Raw genomic sequence first — 24,411 nt, 5'->3', positions numbered from 1 at the left:
AATTTCACTCAACCTCGATTAATGACGTTTCAATTCACACTTAAATTTTGTTGTTGTGATGATGTTGGGTAAACTCTAGATTTATGAAATTCAGCCCTCACTCAGCACTTGTGTTGCAGTGTTTTTGAGGAGATGATTCTGAAGAATTTTTTGCTTGAGAGACAGATTTGTTTGCATAAAGATGTGATGCTATTCTAGGCTTTGATTTGAAGATGAAACTGACTGGACCTATAGATTTGTTGACTTGTGGCACTTTGTGGAAGTGTGGCACTGTTAGACCTAAAAAAGTAAATAAAACGTAAATAAATCTTATCAGATTTACTCTGCTAACAGGTAACGTTCTCAGAACTTTAGCTAGCATTCTGGCAAGGTTCACTGAAAGTTATAAACAAACATTCTTCCAGTAACTTAAATAGAATGTTTGTTTAAAGTTACCTGGTCTTTAATAATGTTCTTCAAATGTTCCCACAAAAACATTATTTATACGTCGTTCATGGAGCATGTTTTAGCTGGACATTCGTCTGACATTTTTAAAGTGTCCCTATTATGTTTTTTCAAAAAATACTTTTCATGCAGAGTGTTATATAGCTGTCTGTAAATGTAAAAGCTCGGCAAAGTTTTAAAAATGAAAGTGTATGGTACAGCGATTAAAGTTATTGTCTCCTAAAAGAAAGAATCGATTCTGAACTGCCGAAACAAGTCATCAGCAATTCCAGTCTCACTTCCTGTTACATACCCATGTAACAATGTAACACATTTGCATAATTCCAATATCCAGCCTATGGTCTTCATCGGCTGCCCTCGAACAACGTCTACTTTGACCCGCCCTCAAACACTTTAGTTGCAGCTGAAGCCTGGTAGAGTTTTGTTCGTGTTGTCGACATGTTGAGAAGACACTATTTCAAGCACTGCAAATCCACTCTTCTGCACTTCAAAAGGATGAGGACTCCCGCTGGAATTGATACGGAAAAACCAACACCATTGTTCCTCTTCGTATCACAGTGCATCAAGTGCCGAGGAAGATTCGGAGCGGAAATTCAGATTCGTAACGCGTTTCGTTTCCGACACGTGGAAGTTTTAAACATTCAGAGAACATTCATCAATAATAATAAGAAATAATGTTTTCATAACTTAATGGGAATGTCAGCAAAACGTTCTGGGTACATCTTACCTTGTGTGTCCGAGATCTTGTTGAATCTTCTTCTGATGTGCTTCAGAAAGAAAAACACTAAACCCACCAGCAGAAGGTGATTGGTATGATTGGTATCCATCCGCATGACTACATGCACCTGCTTTATATCATGTAAAGCTTCAACAAAACACATTGCTCTGTGTAAACATTTCAATATGAACATTTTGGACTTCCATAAATAGGGCTGAACTACTGCAAACAGAAGCATGATTTTGTTTTGCTCAAACATTCTTGCCTGACAGTATTTAAAAACTTGCAGGACATAGAGCGTGAACAATTGTACTTGAACGTAGACCCAGAGTCCACAATGTTTTTAAAAACTGACAGACTGCCACGTTAAATCAGGCTTTACATTAGCTCGGAGAGACTGCTGACTCACTGCAGTGTCACAGTGGAGATGCCAGCAGACAGACCTCCTCCGAGCTTGATGCAAAACCTCGAGCATGAAACAGACTAGGGCTCCGGGCCCCGGGCCCCTGCAGGAGGGGATCTGAACAGCAAACTCATCCACTACATCTGGCAGCAATTACCTGACCAAACTAGATGGTGCTTTCCTGTGCAAAACTCAGAACCACCAAAAGTGTTTAGGCTATGTGGTTGTTAGGGTGTCCTGATTGGTTTTTAGTAGTGGTAGTGGTTTTTGGTGTGGTTTCTATGGTGTTGCTTTTGCTTGCTGGCCCAAGTCCAGACCTTCCAGTCTATAATATTCTGATCTCTACTTGTGTGTAAATATATGAGATTTTGTCATCCATTTTATCACTTGGCAGGCAAGATTGTATGTCTGTTTGCTTATAAAAGTAATAGCACACCTCTCCTCAACAAGATTTGAGTTATCATTGATTTATCCTTAGCACAAGCAGTGCCGATCTGGACCGATGACAAATGAAAGTGTTCAAGATAAAGAAAAAGGTAAAATCTTTAAAAATCTAGTTTAAAATAAGTGTGCCAAGTTCTTAGAAATTTGAATTCATGTTGGTTTCACGTGACTGGTGCTTACACCACATTAGTTTGTTTTTTGCCAAACAATTTTTTTCAAATATTATCAGACAGTGAAACAGTTTTGTTAAAATGTTACAAAATTCTCTAAAATGTCATGTTGTGAAAAGGAATAATTAAAAAGGAATAATATACCTTCCTTACATCCCGAATACATGTAAGTGAATTAAAAATATATATCTATATTTGGTAAAGGTTTTTTTTTTTTGCACAAATGTGTCTTATGGGTAAATGTTTTGAAATTGAGATTTAGCCGAGATACAACGAAATATTGAGAAAATCGCCTTTGAAGTTGTCTATTTATGTTGGCGATTTTGCTGCATCCACTCACAAAAATACATTTTTTATATATTTAAGGTAGTAAATTTACAAAATATCTTCATGGATCATGATCTTTACTTAATATCCTTATGATTTTTGGCATAAAAGAAAAATTGATAATTTTGACCCATACAATGTTTTGTTGATATACCCTATACAAATATACCCTTGAAACTTATGACTGGTTTTGTGGTCCAGGGTCACAAATCATTTATTATTATTTCACAAATATGAAGTTGTTGGTAGGTTGCACTGCATGATATGGTACAACCTGAACTAACCATGCCATTAAAATTGGTTAGACCACATGGCTGTTTGTAGACTTTTATTTGATGGACAAAGTTATAATAAAATAAAAAAATGATAAGCTGTAACGGTCAGCAGCTGGAGTGCCCTTGAGAGCCACCAGAGACCACTCCACATCAGAATATTGCGTTCCCTCACAAACTACATTTCCCTTAACTCACTGCCTGGACTCTTCATCCATTATCAGGTTCACCTGTGTCTCATTATCTTGTTTAGCTCACCCCATACAAGCCTGGTTTTCTCATTCATTATCTGCGAAGTCTTGTTTAGTGTTACACTGCAATTCCGAGCATTCTCCCTGGTTTCATGTCTCTTGGTTTTTGGATTTCTTGCCTGTTCCGTGGATTACTCTTTTGCCCGTGTTCCCTGCCTTGTTGTGTTTGCTTGTATGGACTGCCTGCCTGTGTTTGACCTTGCCTGTACTTTGGATTACGTCTTTGGATTACCCTGTTCAATAAATACTGCATTTGGATCCTCAACCTTAGTGTCTCAGAGCAGTTTGTGACAAGCATTGGAGCAGTTTTGTTATTTTTTTAAATAATTATAAGAGATTAAAAATAATAAAATATTTTACTTTAATTATCTCATTTTAATGAGACTTTTTTGAGGCTCCATTATGGAGGAACGTTGTATCACCTTGACAGTTCAGACTTTCCCCCAAAAAAATATTGCATTAAAACATACTCATCATAAAGGTGTATTCAAGAAATTGTTTGTATGAATTGCATTCTAATACATTTTTTATAATAGATTCAGGCAAAAATTAGCATAGACCCTTATCCTTATAGTTACTACTCCTTAACTGTGAGCATAGTAACAGATGTTTGCCTTAGCAAACACCACCAATTATATGACCTCTCCACTGGGTTCAGTGATTGATTGAAAGTCATTTAACTGACATTTGACAAACATATCAAAACAAGTGCACATTTTCCCTTAAAGGGATACTCCACATTTTTTGGAAATAGGCTCATTTTACAACTCCCCCAGAGTTAAACAGTTGAGTCTTACCGTTTTCGAATCCATTCAGCCGATCTCCGGGTCTGACGGTACCACTTTTAGCATAGCTTAGCATAGATCAATTGAATCGGACAAGACCATTAGCATCTCTCTCAAAAAATGACCAAAGAGTTTAGATATTTTTCCTATTTAAAACTTGACTCTTCTGTAGTTTCATCGTGTACTAAGACCGACGGAAAATGAAAAGTTGCGATTTTCTAGGCTGATATGGCTAGGAACTATACTCTCATTCCTGCGTAATAATCAAGAAACTTTGCTGCCGTACCATGGGTCCAGCAGGCGTAATGATATGACGCAGCGCCTGAAAATAGTCCCCAGTTCGGTAATAATAATAATAATAATAATAATAATTCATTACATTTATATAGCGCTTTTCTCGGCACTCAAAGCGCTTTACATAGAGGGGGGGAATCTCCTCAACCACCACCAATGTGCAGCATCCACCTGGATGATGCGACGGCAGCCATATTGCGCCAGAACGCCCACCACACACCAGCTTACTGGTGGAGAGGAGACAGTGATGAAGCCAATCAGTATATGGGGATGATTAGGAGGCCATGATGGACAGAGGCCAAGGGGCAAATTTGGCCAGGATGCCGGGGTTACACCCCTACTCTTTCGAAAGACATCCTGGGATTTTTAATGACCACAGAGAGTCAGGACCTCGGTTTTACGTCTCATCCGAAGGACATTAATTTTGTCCGGGACTAAGTTTGTCTAACCTATTAGACATATTTTCAGGTTCTGCGTCAAAAAAATTAATTTCTGTCATTAATTACTCGCCCTCATGTCGTTCCAAACCCGTAGGGACCATTGTTCATCTTCGGAACACAAATTAAAATATTTTTGAAAAAATCTGATATCATTACCACTTTCAAGGCCCAGAAAGACATCGTTAAAATAATCCATGTGTCTACAGTGGTTCAACCTTAAAAAACATAACATTAAGGTTGAACCACTGTAGTCTCATGGATTATTTTAACATTGTCTTTACTACTTTGAAAAGTTGCAATGACGTTGCTGCCTATGGCTGGTTGATGAAATCCTGGTTCTGATTTCATCAAAAATATCTTAATTTGTGTTCAGAAGATGAACGAAGGTCTTACGGGTTTGGATTGACATGAGGGTGACATTAATTTGTCACCCTCAAGGATTAGTTCACCCATTGACATTAATGGGTGAACTAACCCTTTAAAGTAAGATTTGCTGATAAATCGGCAAGTGCTAAACTCTCCATGGTGGAGGATGCCTGCCTGATTAGCAGAGATGAACAGCATAAAGGTCTTATTGTTACTCGCCATGGTAAGAAGAACTGTGCAGCTAAACTAGTTCCAACCAAAACACACATGACCATGTACACTGGAAAGTTCTCTGGCATGGCAACTAAGACCACCAGAGCTGGTATGAGGAGCTACGGAGAAACACAGGCAAAGAACATATAGATAGATCACTATATGTCACCAGAACATCACCAGAATCATTGTGAATGTCTCCTCACCATCACTATCAGAGGGAACTTACAGGTAGACCTATAAAAAGTGCAGTTTTCTTGCTCTGCTTCACCAGTGTCATCTGCCACATTGGCACTAATATGGTTGCGGCCATACATAAGAATCGATTTATACAATACAGAAGGTAGGTTTTTATTATTTACCACATACAATTTCAGTCAAATACTCTTGATATGATTGCATGTCAACATGATATTTTTGTTCTAGTTCTGATTTTCCATGTAATTTATAGGTTAATTAGAGATCCAACCTGAAAAGCTAAAGTGGAGCAGAGGAAGCCGAGGACCAGACACTGGAATGACAGATGGCCAGTGAGCTTCTTCAAAGCATTCAGGTGTGTAGTGTGCATGTGAACACTGTGAGGCCCTACAGGAGCCAGAGTGAGATACAACAATACATTGTTACATCAGCAATGAAATTCGACACCGAACTGGTATAGAGTTAAGAGCTAGTGTGGTGGGATTTTATTCGTAAACAATAAATTCCCTACTGTTTAAACACATATTGTTTGGCTCACAAACATGTTTAAATGGTAGTCTGCCATAAAGTTACCATTATTAAATGTTGCTCATCAAACCCTCAAGCTCAAATATATGATCAAGGAATCATGCAAAACAAAACAAAACAAAAAAATTCTTTGAAATGAAGGTGTGGTCACACTACACTTTGACTTACATTATGCATACGAATGTGAGAGACAGGAAACACAAGCTCAAGCTGCTCTTTATACTCTTCACTGCGTTCCAAAGTTCAAGAGTGTTGAATTCTGACCTGCGAATTTGAAAACCAATAGAAGATTGGGTAACACATAATCCAGTTCTCACTATTAACTAGTTGCTTATTAGCATGCATATTACTAGGATATTGGCTGTTTATTAGTACTTCTAAAGCACATATTAATGCCTTAATCTGCATGACCTTATTCTACATTCCTAATCCAATACCTAAACTTAACAAATACCTCACAAAATAATTATAAGCAGTAATTAGGAGTTTATTGAGGCAAAAGTCGTAGTTAATAGTTAGTTAATAGTGAGAATTGGACCTTGATCTAAAGTGTGACCAAAGATTGATGTGACCTTTTAGCTGAATTAAAGGCACAGTATGTAAGTTTCGCCACTAGAGGTCATTTATTTAAAACAATATCAAAGGCGTAGCTTGATGGTGCCGTGAATGAGCGTGGAATCATGGGAGTTGTCTTCTTCACCTCCACAGCCGATGGAAAGCAATCCGACGAGAATCGTGTTCATGGATGAGCTAAAGTATTAAAGTTTTATTAACATTACTGTGGGGTGAAGGGTCGAGAGCCTGGAACATTTTACCTTGTGGTTTTTATTTTGCTTATACGCCGCAGTCGGCCACTGCCGCTCCTTTCGTTTTGTTGCTTATGTTTATTTTACGATTAAAGTTGCGCTTAATGTCTACCTCCTCCTTACCTGAACTTGAACTTTGTTACAGTTACAGTTACATTTGATCACTTAAATTCACATTATTTTATCTCATTTTAATGAAATAGCCACAAGTGCTGAGTTACTACTCATACAGGTTACGTTATTTGCCAAATTTAAATTGTGGGGTAATGCTAAACTATCATACTAAAAATATGTTTGAGTGTGTTGAAAGTTATGTTTTATTCTACGGGGCTGTTGAACGCTTGAATCTGATTGGTTGATAAACGTTCTAAGGTGTGTAATTATTTTCAGTGAAACGTACGGCTAAAGTAGTTCCTGGCAGTTCCATATCGCTACGCCAAATGATTTCCACTCGCACAGAAACGTGTGTTGTCAGCGCTGCTCTGATGATTTTATCAGTAAAATAGTTTAACAACTTAAAAGCTACATGACATTTCTCACTAGCGAGGTAATAACGGCGCTGTTCTTGGAGCAGATAAACGTACAGTTTTGCTATTAGTAGAGACACTGCTGCTGAACACTGTTGTGAGACGCACAGACTCAGGTAATTCACACACGCCTGATAACTCTCTCTCTCTCTCCTCTCTCTCTCTCTCTCTCTCTCTCTCTCTCTCTCTCTCTCTCATAACTGCATTAATAACTGCATTAGTCTGCTATTAGTGGCGCAAGCCTCCATTACTAGCTCTAAAATTCCCTTTTGGAATTAGCAACGCTTGGGATTAGATGCGTATGAAATTACTCCTACACACAAGAGTGTTACAAAAACCTGAATAATGTCTTGAAATACATCATCTGAACAATGTTTTGAGGTGTAGTAATTGTAGTTTATATACAGAATAATTGACTCAGAGATGTTGAATTATTGAAAATTAATGCACACTCCGCTTCGTGTCGTGGCCGCATTACCACCTCGGGTGTGCATTATTTTTCTAATAATTCAACAGCCCATTGTCAATTATTCCTTGCATAAGGCTACTCTTTTAGACTGGTTAAAATAGTTGATTTCTCTTGGAAACATTTGGGATAATATAAGTACACAAGTCAACAACATATACAACATTGTTTTAGTGGTTATTGGATATTTTAATCGTACATATTGTGCCTTTTAAAGAACGCAAACTTGAAATCTGCAGCGTTGCAGTAAAGTGGAGTGGATTACTTATTTTTACTTTCTATAGGCAATATATGGCAAATAATGTATTTAAAGATTTCGCTGCAGAATCTGACGTCATTTTGCGACCATTTCAGTGTATGTAGAAATTGTGCGTGCTCAAAGTCGAGCGTGACCACGGCTTTAAAAAATAAAATAATTTCGACACAAATGTACGGCACACCTTTTTGTTCTTTGACCCCCAGGAACAGCACCATACAACAAACAAAGAAGAGTGCTCTCATGACTAGTGCTGATATCATGAAGGCTGTTGGGAAACACAGACATATATGTAAGTGTACTGTATATGCAAACAGACTCAAATTACAGGGGCATTAATAAGACCTCCCCAATGAAAGTGTGGCACTAAACTGTACTCATATAAGGAACTTTTCAACTGTGTTTTCAAACAATGTTTTAGCTAGATTACAACAGTTGAAAGTTGGATTACATGTTAGTCAGAGTGTGTATTTTCACATGGTCTCAAAGACTAACTGTCCCTGAGGCTGCAAACTACCTATAGAAATTCTGTTAAAAAGATTGAAAGTAATTGTGTAATTGCACACACTAAACAGACCCAAAAATTACACCCCAAAGTTAAATACTTTATGGCTTTGTTCAAATCCCTTAGTATTACAAGCTAAGCTTTCCTTAGCAAATGCCACTAATTATAAATGGTAAAACACCTGAGTAACGTCTGAACAGTTGTCCTGCACAGTATTTCACAGTGTGGTGTGTAGGTGTTATTGTGGTACGGTTTTGTGCAGCGCTGTGCTGTGCTGTGTGGGAGGTCCGGTTCTTGGTCCTCGTTCAGACAGGCTTCATCTCAGTCTTTGTTAAACACCCACAGCACCTGACCCTGAATCACGGTCGCCATCAGCATAGCTAACGCCTCCACACTCAGCCCTGATAGAGAGACAGAAATAGAGTGAGACAGATGTGCACACAACCTTACAACAACCGATAATACAAACTATTGCTCTGAGAAACTCTATCGCACAGATCCTGCGATAGGATTAGGTCTGGTTTTTTTTCAGTCTTGGCAGTTTAATAATAGATTATAATGGCCCTGTTCCGAAATTTAGTGAGCTGCCTACTGCCTAAATGGGCAGCTGCCTTATAAGGCAGGGTTCTAGCCAAAATGGAACATTGTGAGTGGCTGATTTGGAATAATCTATGTAGGTCGCAACTCTGTGCCCCAAATCTGGTGCTATTTGTAATTGTAGCATGTATGGCATCAGTTCTCAACAGTGTTAGTTATTGCATTTGGAAGAAGTGTCTTATGCTCAACTAGGTTGCATTTATTTGATTTAAAATACAATAAAAACTGTAATATTGTGAAATATTTTTACAATTTAAAACAACTGTTTTCTATTTGAATACATATTTAAAAAGTAATTTATTCCTGTGATCAAATCTGAATTTTCAGCATCATTACTCCAGTCTTCAGTGTCACATGATGCTTCAGAAATCATTCTAATATGATGATCTGCTGCTCAAGAAACAATTCTTATTATTATCAATGCTGAAAACAGTGGCGCTCCTTAATATTTGATCAATGAAAGTATAAAAGAATAGCATTTATTTGAAATCTTTTGAAACATTGTAAATGTCTTTACTGTCACTTTTGATCAATTTAATACATCCTTTATACATAAAATAAAAGTGTTACTTTCATAGTATTTATATATACAATTATATAGTATTTATTAATATTTTGAATTAGCTTTTATTTTAATATTTTCTATCTATTACTTGTTTTAGTAATTTTGTTGTGCATTTGACAAGTTTTTAGTTTTTTTTTTTTTAAATATTTCTATTTCTATTTTTATTTTAGTTTTAGTAACTTTTTATTACTTCATTTTATTTCATTTAGTTGGCAAACATCTAATTTTTATTACATTTTAAAATCTAATCTAAAATGTATTTTTTATTTATTTCAGCTTTATTTGAATTAATGAAAAAGATTTTAAATAATTTGTTTCAGTTAACTGCAACAGTTTAACATTAGCATGTTGCTAAGCTAATAGCACAATATTATAAGATGTGTAAAAATGCATATCACAAACAAACATGTGATAAAATAGAAAAAAGGAAAGTGCACCCTCATGTTGTTTCAACCTGTATGAATTTCTTTGATTCTTCCATGGAATGCAAAATATGAATTTGTGAAGAATGTCCACTTTCCATAATATTTCTTCAGAATTTCTCCTTTTGTGTTGCATGGAAAAAAACATCAAGTTTGAAACAACATGAGGGTGAGTAAATGATGACAGAATTCGATTTTGTAACGCTGACGTTCAGTATGAGTGTTTGAAATGTTCTCTGAGTCTCTGTGTTGTTGATCTCCTCCCAGAAACATGTTGAGGGATGTATATGGGACACTGTAGCACTGCAGGAAGCATAACGTTCACTTTGAAGGAGTCAAGAAAGCACACAGCACATGAAAGACATGCGGGGGTAGCTGTGTGATGTAACAGCCATTTGACCTCGATAATGAGCACAAGAGTGGTGCTAATGGAGGTTGGCTAATTTGCCTATTACATAAAAAGCTTTTGCTGAGCCAGTAATCATCACATGGGGAAAGGACAAGGCATATGTTCGAGATTGATAGAATAAGAAAGGAAGTCATACACTCATGAAAGATGATGGTTAGGTACCAGGGCACTCTGAACGCCTAGCTCACTGCAGTGTGGGGTTACTGGGGTATAAACCACAGGAAGAATGACCAGAGGCAATGACAGCACATCTCTGACACAGGAAGACACAGATGAGTCATATCAAGAAGCCTTATACACAATTTTTCTCATTTCTTGCATGTGCAGGAAACTTACAACATGTCATGCACTTTACAACCATTCCATTCTCAACACTCTATAATGTTCATTATCATAGACAGTAATCATGACTCATGCTTCAGTGTAAAAACAAACAGGAAATGCGCATACAGTAGTGCACTTACACTGGAAGCTTAGCCGTCAAGCAGGCCAGAGGGTTTAAAAGCATAAATGTCAAGCTATTTTTGATAATGCATTTACATGAATGATTCAGTAATGTATTTATTGTAAAGTTCTAAATGGACTTTTTTCACATTTGGAACACAGAAGTAAACTATAGCAGGGTAAACCTCTATAAGGTGACTAGGTTTGCTTTCACACTAGCACTTTTCGGGTTCGTTTGGATGATGTGAACGCTGTTTTCCGTACTCTGGTGCACACCAGCGAACCGTACTCGAGTCCGCATAAAAAGGGTGGTCCATATACGGTCCATGTGAACTCTGGAACGGGTAGATGCTGAAGTGAACGCTGTTGTACTAAATCGTGCAAGTATTGATGATGAATGATCTGCTGAAACTGTAGTCGCGTCCGAAATCGCGTACTGTCTGAGTAGGTACTATATTTGAATTTACTTTGCGACCGTTAAATAAAGAAAGAAAAATTACTTGAATTTTTTTTTTTTTTTTTACTTCATCGGAATGATACGAAACTTGGTAAAGGTTTTGGCAATTGCTATGTGCTAAAAAAAAATAGGGACATGATTCTAAAAGGTTAAATAGTCATGAAAAGATATGGTTACACTTGACCACATTGGAAACTGTTGAAAACTAATGGGAAGCAAATTTCATCAAGTGGAAACGTTTGGAATACTCGCCCAAACAAAATCTTACTGAAAGCTAATTTTTTGAGATATTAACCTTAAATTTGGAACACAACTTGTTTAGATTTATGGCTTTGATTTTCTCACAGTTTTAGAGTAAAACATGTTTTAAAAAATATATTTCATATAAAAAAATGTAAATAGTATTTTTATGCATTTTCATAATGATAAACTTAAACTTCTATAACTCTTTTTGTTTGTTTTTTCACTTCAGCAATAATCTGCCTAGTGTCTTCTTTAAAAAGAGACCAAACTTAAGTCTTTAGTCTCCAAAGCATTCAAGATTTCCAACAGTTTAAGTTGGAAATTTCATTTTCAGGTCTATGCTCAAAAAGTGGTTAACGGCTAATAAATGGATCATAACTATTCCATAAATATAATTTAGTACCGTAAAATCCCCTAAAAATACAAAATATTAAATAAAAAATGATCAAACTAAAATATTTGACATTCATTTAATGGAGAAAAGAAAATCTGTAATTTGTCACCACCACACAAGCAGCACCAGAGGGTTAAATCAACTCTCCTCTGCAAGTACATTATTAAATACTGAATCCACTAAAAATAATATTTCTTAATATAAAACTAGGTAATATTTAATTAAAATATACAGTACCACTCATGTCACAAACTCCGCCTCTTGTCTTAACACCCACCATGGAAGGAGCTTGCCGATTTGGGTCCACCTACTCCTGCTCACTAGATAGTCGACGAGGGGGTCTATGATGAACAGAATCAGATACAGAAAACACCTCCATCTGAACACCACACAAGAGCAAAACAGAGAGAAATGAGGGTAAATATGGGGATGCATATTTTCCATGTCAGAGATAAGATTGTTGAGATTAAATGACTCTATTCAGAAAACGTAGACATAACTTTAGTTGACACAGCAGTTAAAGTAAACCGATATGATAATGGATTTATTTGCATAGAGCTCTTTCCTGGTCTTATTGTGCTTACTGTAGGTCAAGACTATACGGTGCCATACATTCTGGACCCAGAAAGTGTTTTTCTCCATTGTTGACATTCAAAAGTAGCAATAGTTGTCTGACAATTTTTATAATTTTTTTGAAAGCAACAAATTCATTATGTTATAACAGATATTATATTCTTTTTTGGAGGTTCATAGAAGTGTGAAATGGACCTATATTTTTTCCATTTTCTTATAAATTGCTTTATGTATAATAAACCTCCTTGATTATTCCAACAAAAAAAAAAGGTTTGTTTTTGTAATCTTTCATCAAAATGTACTGACTTGCCTCTGAAATGATCTCTCTGTCCGGCTGATGTCGCTTTGGCTGCATTGGCTTTTTTGAATAATTGGAACGAATAACAAAGTAGCTTTTTAGGTATTGTTTAAGTCATTCTGGTATTGGCCACTTACACGATCCAATCAATTCCGGATTAATAAAATCAAGTAATGCCCTACACTTTTTTTCATTGAATATCCTTTTTCAAATAGAAATTAAATTTAATTGGTTGTGAATGCTGTTTCAGGTTGACTTTACAGTATTCCTATTCCTATTCCTTTCCTATTGTGTAGTAAATCCAACTGAAACTTCTCGAACAGGAAAAAAATGTAGGACGAGACTGGATTTTTCCAATAGGAATTGATTGGATGGTTGTGGTTTGCTATTGGTGGATTTCATGTGAGTGACAGCTTGTCCCGCCCTGGCACCACTAAACGCATCATCGGAGAAAAGATGTCGCTGCAAGAGGGTGGGGAAGTTATTTTGAATAAAGATTAGAAGGGCAAATTAATTAAAAAAACAAACAAAAAAAACATGTGAACAGATAAATCATTTATAATAAATACGGCAATATTCCATAAAACCAAGGACTGTAAATTTTGGTTTCATGGTGACTTTAAACTGAAATCAGTGGGAGGGCTTAAGTTATTAAGTAAATGCAAATGAAAATAAAGGGGATAGTGCAATAAAGATTAATTTGACAATATAAATCATTAATCTTTGGACTATAATTAAGACAAAGGTGAGAAAATGCAGTTGTCATTCTTACCTGCACTATATCCAACAGAAAGATATGTAGAGAAAGACCCATAGCAATGTTGGTCATCTGATATGGGACACCACCTACTGCATAACACTGCTTTCTGGAGGGGACGCCTCACCTTATTGTGAAGACACAGAAAGAGCAACGAAGAGAGAGACATTGGCCTCTTAAAAATGAAAAAACATACAAATGTTTAGAGGTGTTCTCTGTTTTCACAACATATGAATGTGTTACAAAATACCTTGTTAAAAATAACTTGCAAGGGTCTCTTTATCTTTTTCGATTACCATATTTCAACAGTGATAAAAAAAATACAGGTAAAAATACTCTGTTCTTTATCCAGCCGTGTTGTAGAAGTCGGCACACTTCGGTCAGCGCTATGTTGGTGCCCTCTTTTGGCCCGAGGTGGACAGTAACAAAGCACATTTACTTGAGTACTGTACTTAAGTATACTTTTTGAGTAACTGTACTTTACTTGAGTATTAGTTTTTCTGGAAACTTTTTACTTTAACTTCTCTACATTTGAAAGACAAATATCGTACTTTTTATTCCACTACATTTCTGTCAAGGTCCTTGAGTAGAAAGTAGCAATATCAGTCAGGGGATGATTTTTTTTTCATCTCTGAAACATGATTGATGACAGACAGCCTATTAGTAATCACTCTTGTAGGGTCACGGGTCGTGATGTTCGGCGATTTTCCAACACTTTCTTTGAACACTAATCAACTGGTGGCAAAATAGATGAAGACAGATCGCAGTGCGCGCATTCATGGCAAATACTATATGTCTTTCTGTTTTGCTGTTATCTGATCGTTATCAGTTTGTAGCAGTAAATGAAGAGATGTCTTGTCGATCACAAGTTCAGTATGGCGTACCTCAAGGCTCAGTACTAGGACCGTTGCTGTTCACTCTGTACATGCTACCATTAGGAGATATCATTAGGAAGCATGGAATTAGTTTTCACTGTTATGCCAATGATACTCTACTCTAGCTCTATATCTCTACGCACCCGACAAAACTTGCCAATTCAAGAAAATAACGGAATGCACAGCTGATATGAAAATTTGGATGACTAGTAATTTCCTATTACTTAATTCTGAAAAAAACAGAGTTTCTTATGATTGGACCAAAAATCTCTGTACATACTAACCTAGAATGCTGTCTAACACTTGGCTGCTCTGTTAAGTCTTCGTCGACGGTTAGGAACCTGGGTGTGCTCTTTGATACCTTTGATACCAATCTTTCATTTGAGAGAAAGATACTAGGTGGTTGCCCTGCATGCTTAATAAACAAACTACAGCTGGTCCAAAACGCAGCAGCTCGAGTTCTTACCAGAACCAGGAAGTATGACCATATTAGCCCGGTTCTGTCAACACTGCATTGGCTCCCTATTAAACATCGTATAAATTTTAAAATATTGCTGATTACTTACAAAGCACTAAATGGTTTAGCTCCGCAGTACTTGAAAGAGCTCTTAACGTAATATAGTCCTTCTCTAGACTAAAAACACATCTCTTTGACCTGGCTTACACATAGAAAATTATACATTCCTATTATTCAAATCAGTTAAATGATTATTAGGCTGCATAAATTAGGTCAGCCGGAACCGGGAACACTTCCTATAACACCCGATGTACCCGTTACATCATAAGAAGAATGGCATCTACGCTAATGTTAGTCTTTCTGCTTATTCCGAGGTTCACTGTAATCAGCTGGATCCAGGCCGTATCCAGACCAGATGGAGGACCATCGCCTAGACACGACAACACATGATGCAATCAGCCGTATCTGGGCCGTATCCGGACCGTATCCAGATCAGATTGAGGACCTGCGCCTAGACACGACCAAAACGCATCCCTGAAGTGTCAGCTGAGATTGACTAGACTAGACTCTCCCCTGTGAAGGCCTCATCAACACGACAGCCATCAGCACTGATCCTCAACAAACTCGTCCCATGCCGGCGTGACTCCGATATTCAACCAGATGGAACCGGATAATATTCTGATTGTTCCAAACCAATTTGACTTCTGACCTATAATGCTGACTGAATCATAATCATACACTGTTTGTTCATTGGCCAGAGGAGAACTGGCCCCCCAAATTGCCTTTGGCTTTTGACTTGCTTAGTTGGGGACATTAAATATAACATTTTATTTAATATTCAACAATAATATTGATCTGCCTGCATTGACACCATTATATGAGAACTGAACTGAGCTGGACAATGACATCACAGTTTTCTCCATAGCGGCTATATATAAATGAACTAAATTAAAAACTTTTTTACAACAAAAATGAAACATCACTGAACTTACTTAAGCTGGACTGTGATGCTATTTTCTTCTAGAAACAAACTTTACTTCAGAGGCATAAGGTACTGAAAGTATTACATATAATGGAACAATAATAAAACAATGAATTGAGACATTTACTTTTTACTTTTGATATTTAAGTACTTTTTAAAACAAGTACTTCTTTACTTAAGTAAAAATCAGTCTTTACAACTTGTATTTGTAACAGAGTAATAGTTGACTAGTAGTATCTGTACTTTCACTCAAGTAAGGAAGTTGTGTACTTTATCCACCTCTGCTTTAGGCCTGATGTTTGGTGGTGTGTTGTTTTTACTCTTAAATCATAACTGATTTTATACTCACTCAGCTAGTTTCACTAGTGCCTATTCCTAAGAAGAGTGAAACAAGTGAAACTCGTCCATCTGAATCCTGAAGTGGAAGGTCTTCACCGATCCTCCCACGGGAACAGCACACTTTAATAAGAGACGCTGTCAGGCACATAAGGACTACTTTTACAAAGTTGTTGAACATCGAAGTGTGTGAAAAAGAAATTTTCTGTCCAATTTTCATGATCAACTTTCATTTGTTAGGTACGTTAGCTGTGGAGAGTAAAAAAAAGAAAGAAAAAAAGGTTAGTGTTAGATATTATTGGTAAATCTTATTAAATGAAATCATAAATTGTTTCAGTCTGAGACAAAAAAGCAACAACTTTTAAGTATATAAAAATGGATCTCATCCCATTTTTATTAAATCTTATGTTAATAATAAATTTGTTTTTTTCATTTTAAATATATTTAATGTCTATATAGTTCATTTTTATTTTACTTTTAGTTAAACTAAACATGTATTACATGAAGTTATGTTATTTCAGTTAATTTTATTTTATTTCAAGTAACACATTATTTTAATGGTTTTATTTTCCATGAACTATAATAACCCTGCAAACAAATTCAAATGATGTAAATACCATGCACTAGGAGAAACCAAACAGAAACAACTCAAATTTCTTTGTTAAATAATAAAGTTTGAAAATATGTTGTAACTACATACTGTCAGTTTAATATATATTCATAATGTTTAATCATAAAAACTGCCAATAAAAATTAACAATTATGATTAACCAAATATAATTTAACTAAATTATAATTTCATGTCAGTTGTACACCATAAGAGTGCATTATGGGTATAAAAGAGTGCACTATATAGGGAATGAAATTGTTTAGAATTTGAACAACACTGCATGGAGAGCTTTAGGTTGGACCGACTACTGTGAATTAGTTTTATTCAGTGTTGGAGAAGTTAATTTGAAACTGTAGTTTGTCGAGCTATAAAGTAATTCAGCTACAGTCAGGTCCACAGGTTGTGAATCTGGCCTTGCAAACCAAAGCTTCCCATTTTCATTCGTAAGAAAGAGTGACCCATGAACTGGAGAGTTACAGAGATCCGTTTTCATCACGTTGTCGTTCCAGGCGGACTGTCCTCAACGATGCTTTTGCCATCCACAAACTATTAAGAGGTACACAGGTTGGGCACAAGAAAAGGTTGATGTTTTTCTAGAACTTTGTTGGAAATATAGTAGGCTAAGGTTAAAACTATGGTCTAAAAAAGTAACTTCACCCCACCCCTAGTTTTCCTGGCTATAATAACAGGAAATGATGATCAAGTGAAAATATAATAGAAAAATGTAATGACCTTCAAATAGGCCTACTTTTAAATGCTATTTTTATACCAGAGGAAACACCAGTTTTGTCACCACCGAAGTTTAAACATCTGCATTTGTTTTTTTTACAGGCCAAACTGTTACATAAGATACAATGACAATACAGAACTGCTCAGGGTAAATTCATTTTTATTCTTTTTAGTCATACAGATCTCAATCTTTAAGATAAGTTTGCTAAAACAGTCTATTTGATACAATACGACACTGGTTTTTAGACTGCCATTTGATGACAAACCCCTTAACAGATCAAATCTCCTCACTTGTGCAGGATTCCATATTTGGAATATGTTGTGTACCATTGCATTTAGGGCCAGATTTACTAAACAGGGAAAATTAGCATGAGAGCAATTTGCAATTAAAGAACACAGACGCAGCCGGATCATTACCATAACGACCAACGCAATCTCAGAGTAACGCAAATTAGCATAGGGTCACAAACTAGCAGAGCTAATAGGGTGCGGGTGATCTACTGACAACACAGGTGCAAAATGGGTTAAGACTTGCTTTTTTGGGCATTAAATAATGGCGAAAATACCAGTAAATTGACTAGCACAGACCTTAGTGAATCCCCTTGCATGATTCATTTAAATACTCTCCACCCATACATTTTGCGTCTGAAAGGGAAACGCATACAATAAGGTCATCTGCAAAAATAACCCTGTTCATGCCTTTCAGCGCTAATTTCTCACTGTGTGTCTTTAGTAAATCCTGACAGTAGTTTTTTAATGCCAAAAGAGGGTTTGCGCTGGCGCAAGCTGTTAGTAAATCTGGCCCTTAGTGTACAAAATGTTGTGTACCAAAGCATCTTATAATAAATATCTGAGGTGACTGAGTAAACCAATGAGTTTTAACACAGTGACAATTAAAAAATTCACATATTTTTGTTATCATCAAATAACACAAAATACAAGTTATTACAATATAAAAAAAGAATTGGTCCACTTGGAAAATATTTTGATCACACAAATACCTTTTGCATGCATCAGTTTTGGATATCTCTGCCAAAACCCCTGCCATAATTTGATTCAGCCTGTCAAGTACAGTCTACCATTGTTGAAACAGACAACAACACAAAAAACACATTGTGCTTAAAGGTTAATTGGTGTTTACCCTATGAAAGCATGGTCAGTGTTTGAGAACACAGGTGGCTACAGGCATACTAATGACCACCAAGCTTAATTGAATATAAATGACACACAAACACAGTAGATTCAAATAGACAACTCAAAAGTATATGGATAACAGACAAAATACTGAATGGGAAAAGCACAGTAAGCACTTTGTACATCATGTTTGATTTCAGTCTTAATTGTGGTTGTTAGTCCCTTGTTGTCTGTTACATATTGGCCACTTTAGGGCTCTCTTTGGCCTGGCGCATTCCATAAAGCCACTTGATCACTCGAGCATTTCTCTCAATGACGGAAACGCCATAAACAGGACGTTCATCTTTCGCTGCTTCTTCTTCCTCTTCTTCACCCTCAGCTGTATGCTCGGATGCTGGGGCACTGGCGCTACGAAGACGTGAAACGGACACAATGTCAGAACATGGTGTTCCCAGCTCCTCTAAATCCGATGGGTCAAGGCCACAGTAATTAAAGAAGCGCTCAAGCTCTACCCCGGCTCGTGAAAAGCAGTCACTGACATCAGATTTTGAGCGCGTCAGTGAAGGACGCTTCCTGGAGCTTGTTGAGGAGTGCCGAGTGATGGCTGGAGATGGTGGGGACTGGATGTCATTTCTGGCTAGGAACGAAGCAACGGCGGTTGGAGTATTTTGGGTCGGAGAGGTACGCGATAATGGTTCTGTGTTTGGTTTTATGGGAAGAGGGCTAGATGGGGATTTAGAAGAAGGTGAGGTTTGTGCAGCACCGTTTGGTGGTTTAATAGGTCCTCGGGTGACGTTTGTGACATTGTAGAGCCTTTTGAAATCAATTGGTTGCTGATTTGTCTGTGTGTATGGTCTAAGCAAGTGCAGAAGTTTTATTGGGACCTGTGAGCGGTTCTGTAGCTGTGGTCTACCGGCCATCCTCATTTGAGGTAACTGCGGTCTGACATCGACTCTCCGCACCGTCATGGTAGGACAACCGTTAACCCCTGAGGCTTCTACTGCAGCTTTTCCTTGACTTGAAGTTGACCCGACAGAAGGTTCTTCCAGTGAACTTTCTGTTGAAGAGATGGCCTTGCATGGGTCTGTAGCATCTTGATCTTTCCCAGTGCTGTTGGTTTGTGTAGAAATGACTGGAACAGGGGTATCGCCGACTCCATCGATCAGTTTGCAAAGATGTTCCAGGTTAAGGGGTGGCGTTTCAGACTTGAAGGGTTTTACAGGGATCTTCCTCGATGGCTGTTGAGCAGCTTGTCCACTCTGGCTGTTGTTGGAGGAACAAGTGACTGGCTGCTGCTTTTTTAAAGCCACCTGTTGAGTCTTGACGTACTTGGCCTTGTCTGCTTCCAAACGTTCCACCGCACTTGGTTTGCGTATCCCTGGAGATGATTTGACTGGACAACTGAGCTCTGGGTTGCGACTTGGTGTGCCAGAAGTTACAGCCAGCTTTATTATTCTCCGTGGAGAGGGCTGTACGGCGTCAGTTGACATCCTTTGAAATGAAAAACTTCAGCTGTTTTATATGGTTTCTTTTTTTCTGCAATGGTTTGCTTTGAAGTAGATGAATGGACTTATTGCCAGTATACTTCCACATTAACACTTTGGATAACCTGGGGGAACAGAAATGATTATGACAAACAGACAATTGCAAAGTCTGGCTAGACATCATACTAGACAGGCTACTGTTCTATGCACACACACTTTTAACAACATTGTAATGGTTTCATAAAGTAGAAGTACATTTGCCGAGGACAATGGGAGTGGTGCTTGACTGCATAAGTCAACAACCACAATTCTAGGGCATTGTGGGTTGGTTACCAGGGCATTGCTATTCAGTTGCTAAAGAGTGGCAAGATAGTTGCTAAGCATTTTGGGTGGTTTCTTACTGGCCCAAACCCACCCCCAAGTCCCTATTCAGTTGTTAAGTCTGACATCATGCAGCACTGTTTCCTCAGAGACCAATAGCAAACAATTAACATTGCTTATATACACACAGTAATATACACTCACTCGCTTGTAAGCCCTGAGAAGGTAGTGTATACACAAAGTTTTTAAAAACCTAGTTTATAGGTGTGATATGAAGTGTTCATAAATGGCAAATCACACAGCCCTAATTCGATACCTCACAACAACTGGATATGCTTTTCCACCATCAGGCCGAACGGTTCTGATGAGTAACGGTACCAGTAGCATTTCCATTAGAACATGATTCAGTATGGTATGATATAAACTCATGATATAAACTCATCCCACAGATTTCTAAGCATGGATTGCTAACCTTAGGATAAGAGAACAAGTTGAACCGTTTTATACTTGCTATACAGACAGTCCTATAAGATCATTACAAATCACACTGTACTACATGCATGTAGACTGTTACGATGATGACACCTATTGAATTGTAGGCTACAACACAAATTGGCATGTCAATATTGCAAATCGTCGCTCTCTGGCGGAATCCTCGTATCTCCAAAACCATTATTTTTCAGGAAATTAAAAAAACTGCATATTTTTTTAATTATTAAACATTGTATAGTTAAAGTTGGTATTATAACTTATATTACTAACATATACTGTTGTATACAAACATTAACACAACATTTCCCCAAAATCATGTTTAATCGGAGATACGAGATTTATGACTTGGGAGCAGGGAGATACGAGGTTACGCTGTCATTGATTAGAATGGTACGGACACAGACGTCGCTGCTGCCAGCAGTGTTCATCAAAGTCTGCGGTCACGATGAGCCTTTTGACAAGAGATAAGGCTTTAAGAGCTATTCATATCTAATGATTGTGGTTACATACATCTTCCTAAACTCTATTTTAAAGGTTTAAGAGCTATACTTGAAAGCAGAACAAAAAACGATGAGGTAACTAGGCTGTCTAATAGGCGGAAATTTGCCTAATCTGCACGCAAATTTACCGTGGCTCACAGGCTTCTGCACCAAAGCATTACAAAAATCGTTTTTTAACAAAACAAGCCTACTCAAATGTATCTAACCTAACTATTTTCACTCGTTATTGTCTAAAAAAACAGACAGAGTTATGCAATGATAGGCTTACTGGCGCCAGTAACGTTAGACAGACCCTTTTTCTCCCATAAATAAAACCTGCTACTTGGGGTATTTTACATGCACAGTGCCAACTTCGAGTCAGTAAAATAATAATAAAAACAATAATTTAATGCTGGTATCCAAAACATTTATTTCAATTCAAGTATTATATTAGATACATTTTAAAACAATGCACACGTATAATAAGCCTAGTAATAATAAGCCTATAATACGTTGACATTTAAAATACATCAATAACTGATATCATAGTTTAACACAGATAAAATCAGAGTTACGTGTTGCTCGACGAGGATTTCTTATCGTTGCGACGTTCAATCCAAATTTGGACATAGGCCTACGAGGTTTCCGCCCGACAGCGACGAAATGGAGCTTGAGGTAAGTAGTTTTAAGTTTTAGCGCCATGTCGTGTTGATCAATACGCCATTTCATGTTGCATTTTTATCGGCTAGTCAGTAGACGTAGGTCGTAGCAGCAAACACACTGTGAGATGAATGATCATGCTGAATTTCTGACACTGTCAGAAAATTATCACAGGCTAACTTTGGCAAGAGCAAGACCGTGACAATGGCCGTCTTTAAACCTCTCTCAATGTACGACGTAGTACCGTTTAGGAGCTGCGACCACATAAATCGCCATGATTGGTCATCTTTCGTCTGGGACTGCCCAAAATCATACAATGTGTACCAGGCATTAGTAACTTGTGATCAAATCCTGATTTTGCAGCACAACAATCAAAAAAACCTAACAGTGTCAACAAGCCCAGATCAGAATAGACGCCATGACTCAGTGGCAGTTAGCCCGATGTGTTGAAAAGTGATATATGAAATTGTGGTCTCTACATATGGCTCCAGGCCTTCCTTAAACAAGTCTATGGGATTTTTCCCCCAACAGTTTTATCACATGCAAAATGAGTTTAATTGCTTAGTAAAATACCTAGCACTATTACAGTTGTCATTCATAGTCGAAGAACAAACAGTGCAGGGTGAGTTATGCTTCTAAATTAAATACTTGGGGTTTGATCAAATCCCTAACCCAAAGTATATGAAGCAATAGTAATGGTGATACTTGCTTTAGCAAACAAAACTAATGAGCTCTTTAGGCTGCTGATGTATATTCCAGTATGAGTTGAAACCATTATGAAGCCATTCTCAGACTCCATTAGCAGTGGCTAAAAGGCTTCCACTGTCTTCTAGAATATTGATGAAACTAACATTCACTTAATTGATTTTTTAATTGAATACTTCCTTAAATAACTGTAAATCACGCTAAAGACCTATTTCAGTGTGACTCCATTTAGCAAACCATCATGACTGATATGAAAACATTCATCCAAGATTGTGATACTTACATGCCCACAAGGAATGTGACCTCGGGGAGAAATGTGACACTGAAGTCACTGGTTAACTCAAGGGACTTTTTGTTTTGTTTTCCCCCTCAATTATGTTAATAAATGACAGCAGTTTGTGACAGACAGCAGCTTTTATCAATGAGCTGAAGATACTTTCGCTAGCTCATTGACTAAACGTTTATCATTCCTTCAACATAACAGCCAGTGCTGCACCTAAGGTTAAAGTGCACTGCATTGCTCTATCCTTTCCCGTCTTTTACAATCTGTACATTATTCCCATCATCTCTGCTCTCCCACAGTCTCCATCAATCAGTCAATCTTTCTGACCCCACTCTCCCTGTATTTCTACCAGTTTTACACACAACAACTGGTTATAATTCAAGATAAAGTAAATATGAAAACAATCCCTTAAGGCAAGAAAAAACAAGGTCAACAAGAATAAATTTAACTTACGGATTCCAGGGAAGGGATACGGCATGTCTCTACATGATCCAGGATTATGTCTAAACAAGTCAAAACAACAGTTACAGGAAATTAGAAAGACACAAGTAGATAACTGAGGGAGGCGGTAAAGTGTGTGTTAGCCTCATTGTTTAAAGGTATAGATAGCATTGACGCATACATAGACAATAGACACACACACACCAAACACATACCTGTGGTTGCCTCACTAAACTCAACAGCAATGGATTCCTCTTTAATTGTAAAGTTTGAGTCAGGACAGTGAGAATGCAGTCAGCTGTCTTCGGTGTGTGTCAGAGAGCAGAAAGCAAGCAGGACAGATAATGTGTTTGAGTTAAGGAGAAAGTAAAACTTGCCAGACCGGTTTGATTCTCTCCCCGAACGTTCCTCCTGCCCTTTTTCTTGTCCTATCCAATCAGAAACTCATTCCCACACCAGGAAGTATGTGCATATGCCCTTAGGGTCACCTGATCACTAAAGGAAGGACCAACCTTTTCCCTTCCTTGGAAAAAAAATCTCATGCCACCTTTTGTCTGTGATCTCCAAGCGTTGTTCTATTAATAGAGAAGAGAAAGTTCGAGGCTGTGAGTGTGACAGCAAATTACCTGCTAGTCAATCCTAGTCAATATACAACATTATTTTTTGTCTATTTAGGAATTCCCATTTAAAACAAACAGTATATTTTACCATATATATTTATTTTCCTATTTATTTATTATAAAAAGCAGAACTAGGATAATGAGAAAAACAATGCTGGTACTATATTTCTGAGTGCTATTTATGGACATTGTAGCAAAATTTACACGATAAAAAATAGGATTTGAATGTAA

The 24,411-nt window shown here is 37.3% G+C and overlaps 2 protein-coding genes across 3 annotated transcripts; both read right to left on the bottom strand.

Annotated features, from left to right (window-relative positions):
• Positions 1-1,567: 1,567 nt before the first annotated feature.
• Positions 1,568-13,871, bottom strand: mfsd2al2 (major facilitator superfamily domain containing 2a-like 2; the record flags this gene model as incomplete). Its single annotated transcript, XM_084087611.1, is given in 11 exon segments — positions 1,568-1,645; positions 5,130-5,246; positions 5,357-5,470; positions 5,597-5,712; positions 8,093-8,176; positions 8,595-8,706; positions 8,757-8,814; positions 12,222-12,305; positions 12,307-12,323; positions 13,588-13,694; positions 13,838-13,871. Coding segments are annotated over 11 exon segments (921 nt in total).
• Positions 13,872-17,708: 3,837 nt separating this feature from the next.
• Positions 17,709-23,968, bottom strand: fam110a (family with sequence similarity 110 member A). Of its 2 annotated transcripts, none has more exons than XM_084087212.1 (3): positions 23,776-23,968; positions 23,573-23,622; positions 17,709-20,304 (listed from the first exon to the last, which is right to left on the bottom strand). In XM_084087212.1, the coding sequence occupies exon 3, from the start codon at positions 20,183-20,185 to the stop codon at positions 18,929-18,931; it is 1,257 nt and encodes a 418-aa protein (XP_083943338.1). In that variant the 5' UTR covers positions 20,186-20,304; positions 23,573-23,622; positions 23,776-23,968; the 3' UTR covers positions 17,709-18,928. The 2 variants fall into 2 exon arrangements, with proteins under 2 accessions (XP_083943338.1, XP_083943339.1); XM_084087213.1 differs by having other exon boundaries at positions 23,943-23,961.
• Positions 23,969-24,411: the final 443 nt, after the last annotated feature.

This window comes from Abramis brama (genome assembly GCF_963993115.1).
Source record: "Abramis brama genome assembly, chromosome: 16".
Classification (NCBI taxonomy): Eukaryota; Metazoa; Chordata; class Actinopteri; order Cypriniformes; family Leuciscidae; genus Abramis; species Abramis brama.
This window is presented reverse-complemented; position numbering and strand designations above follow the sequence as displayed.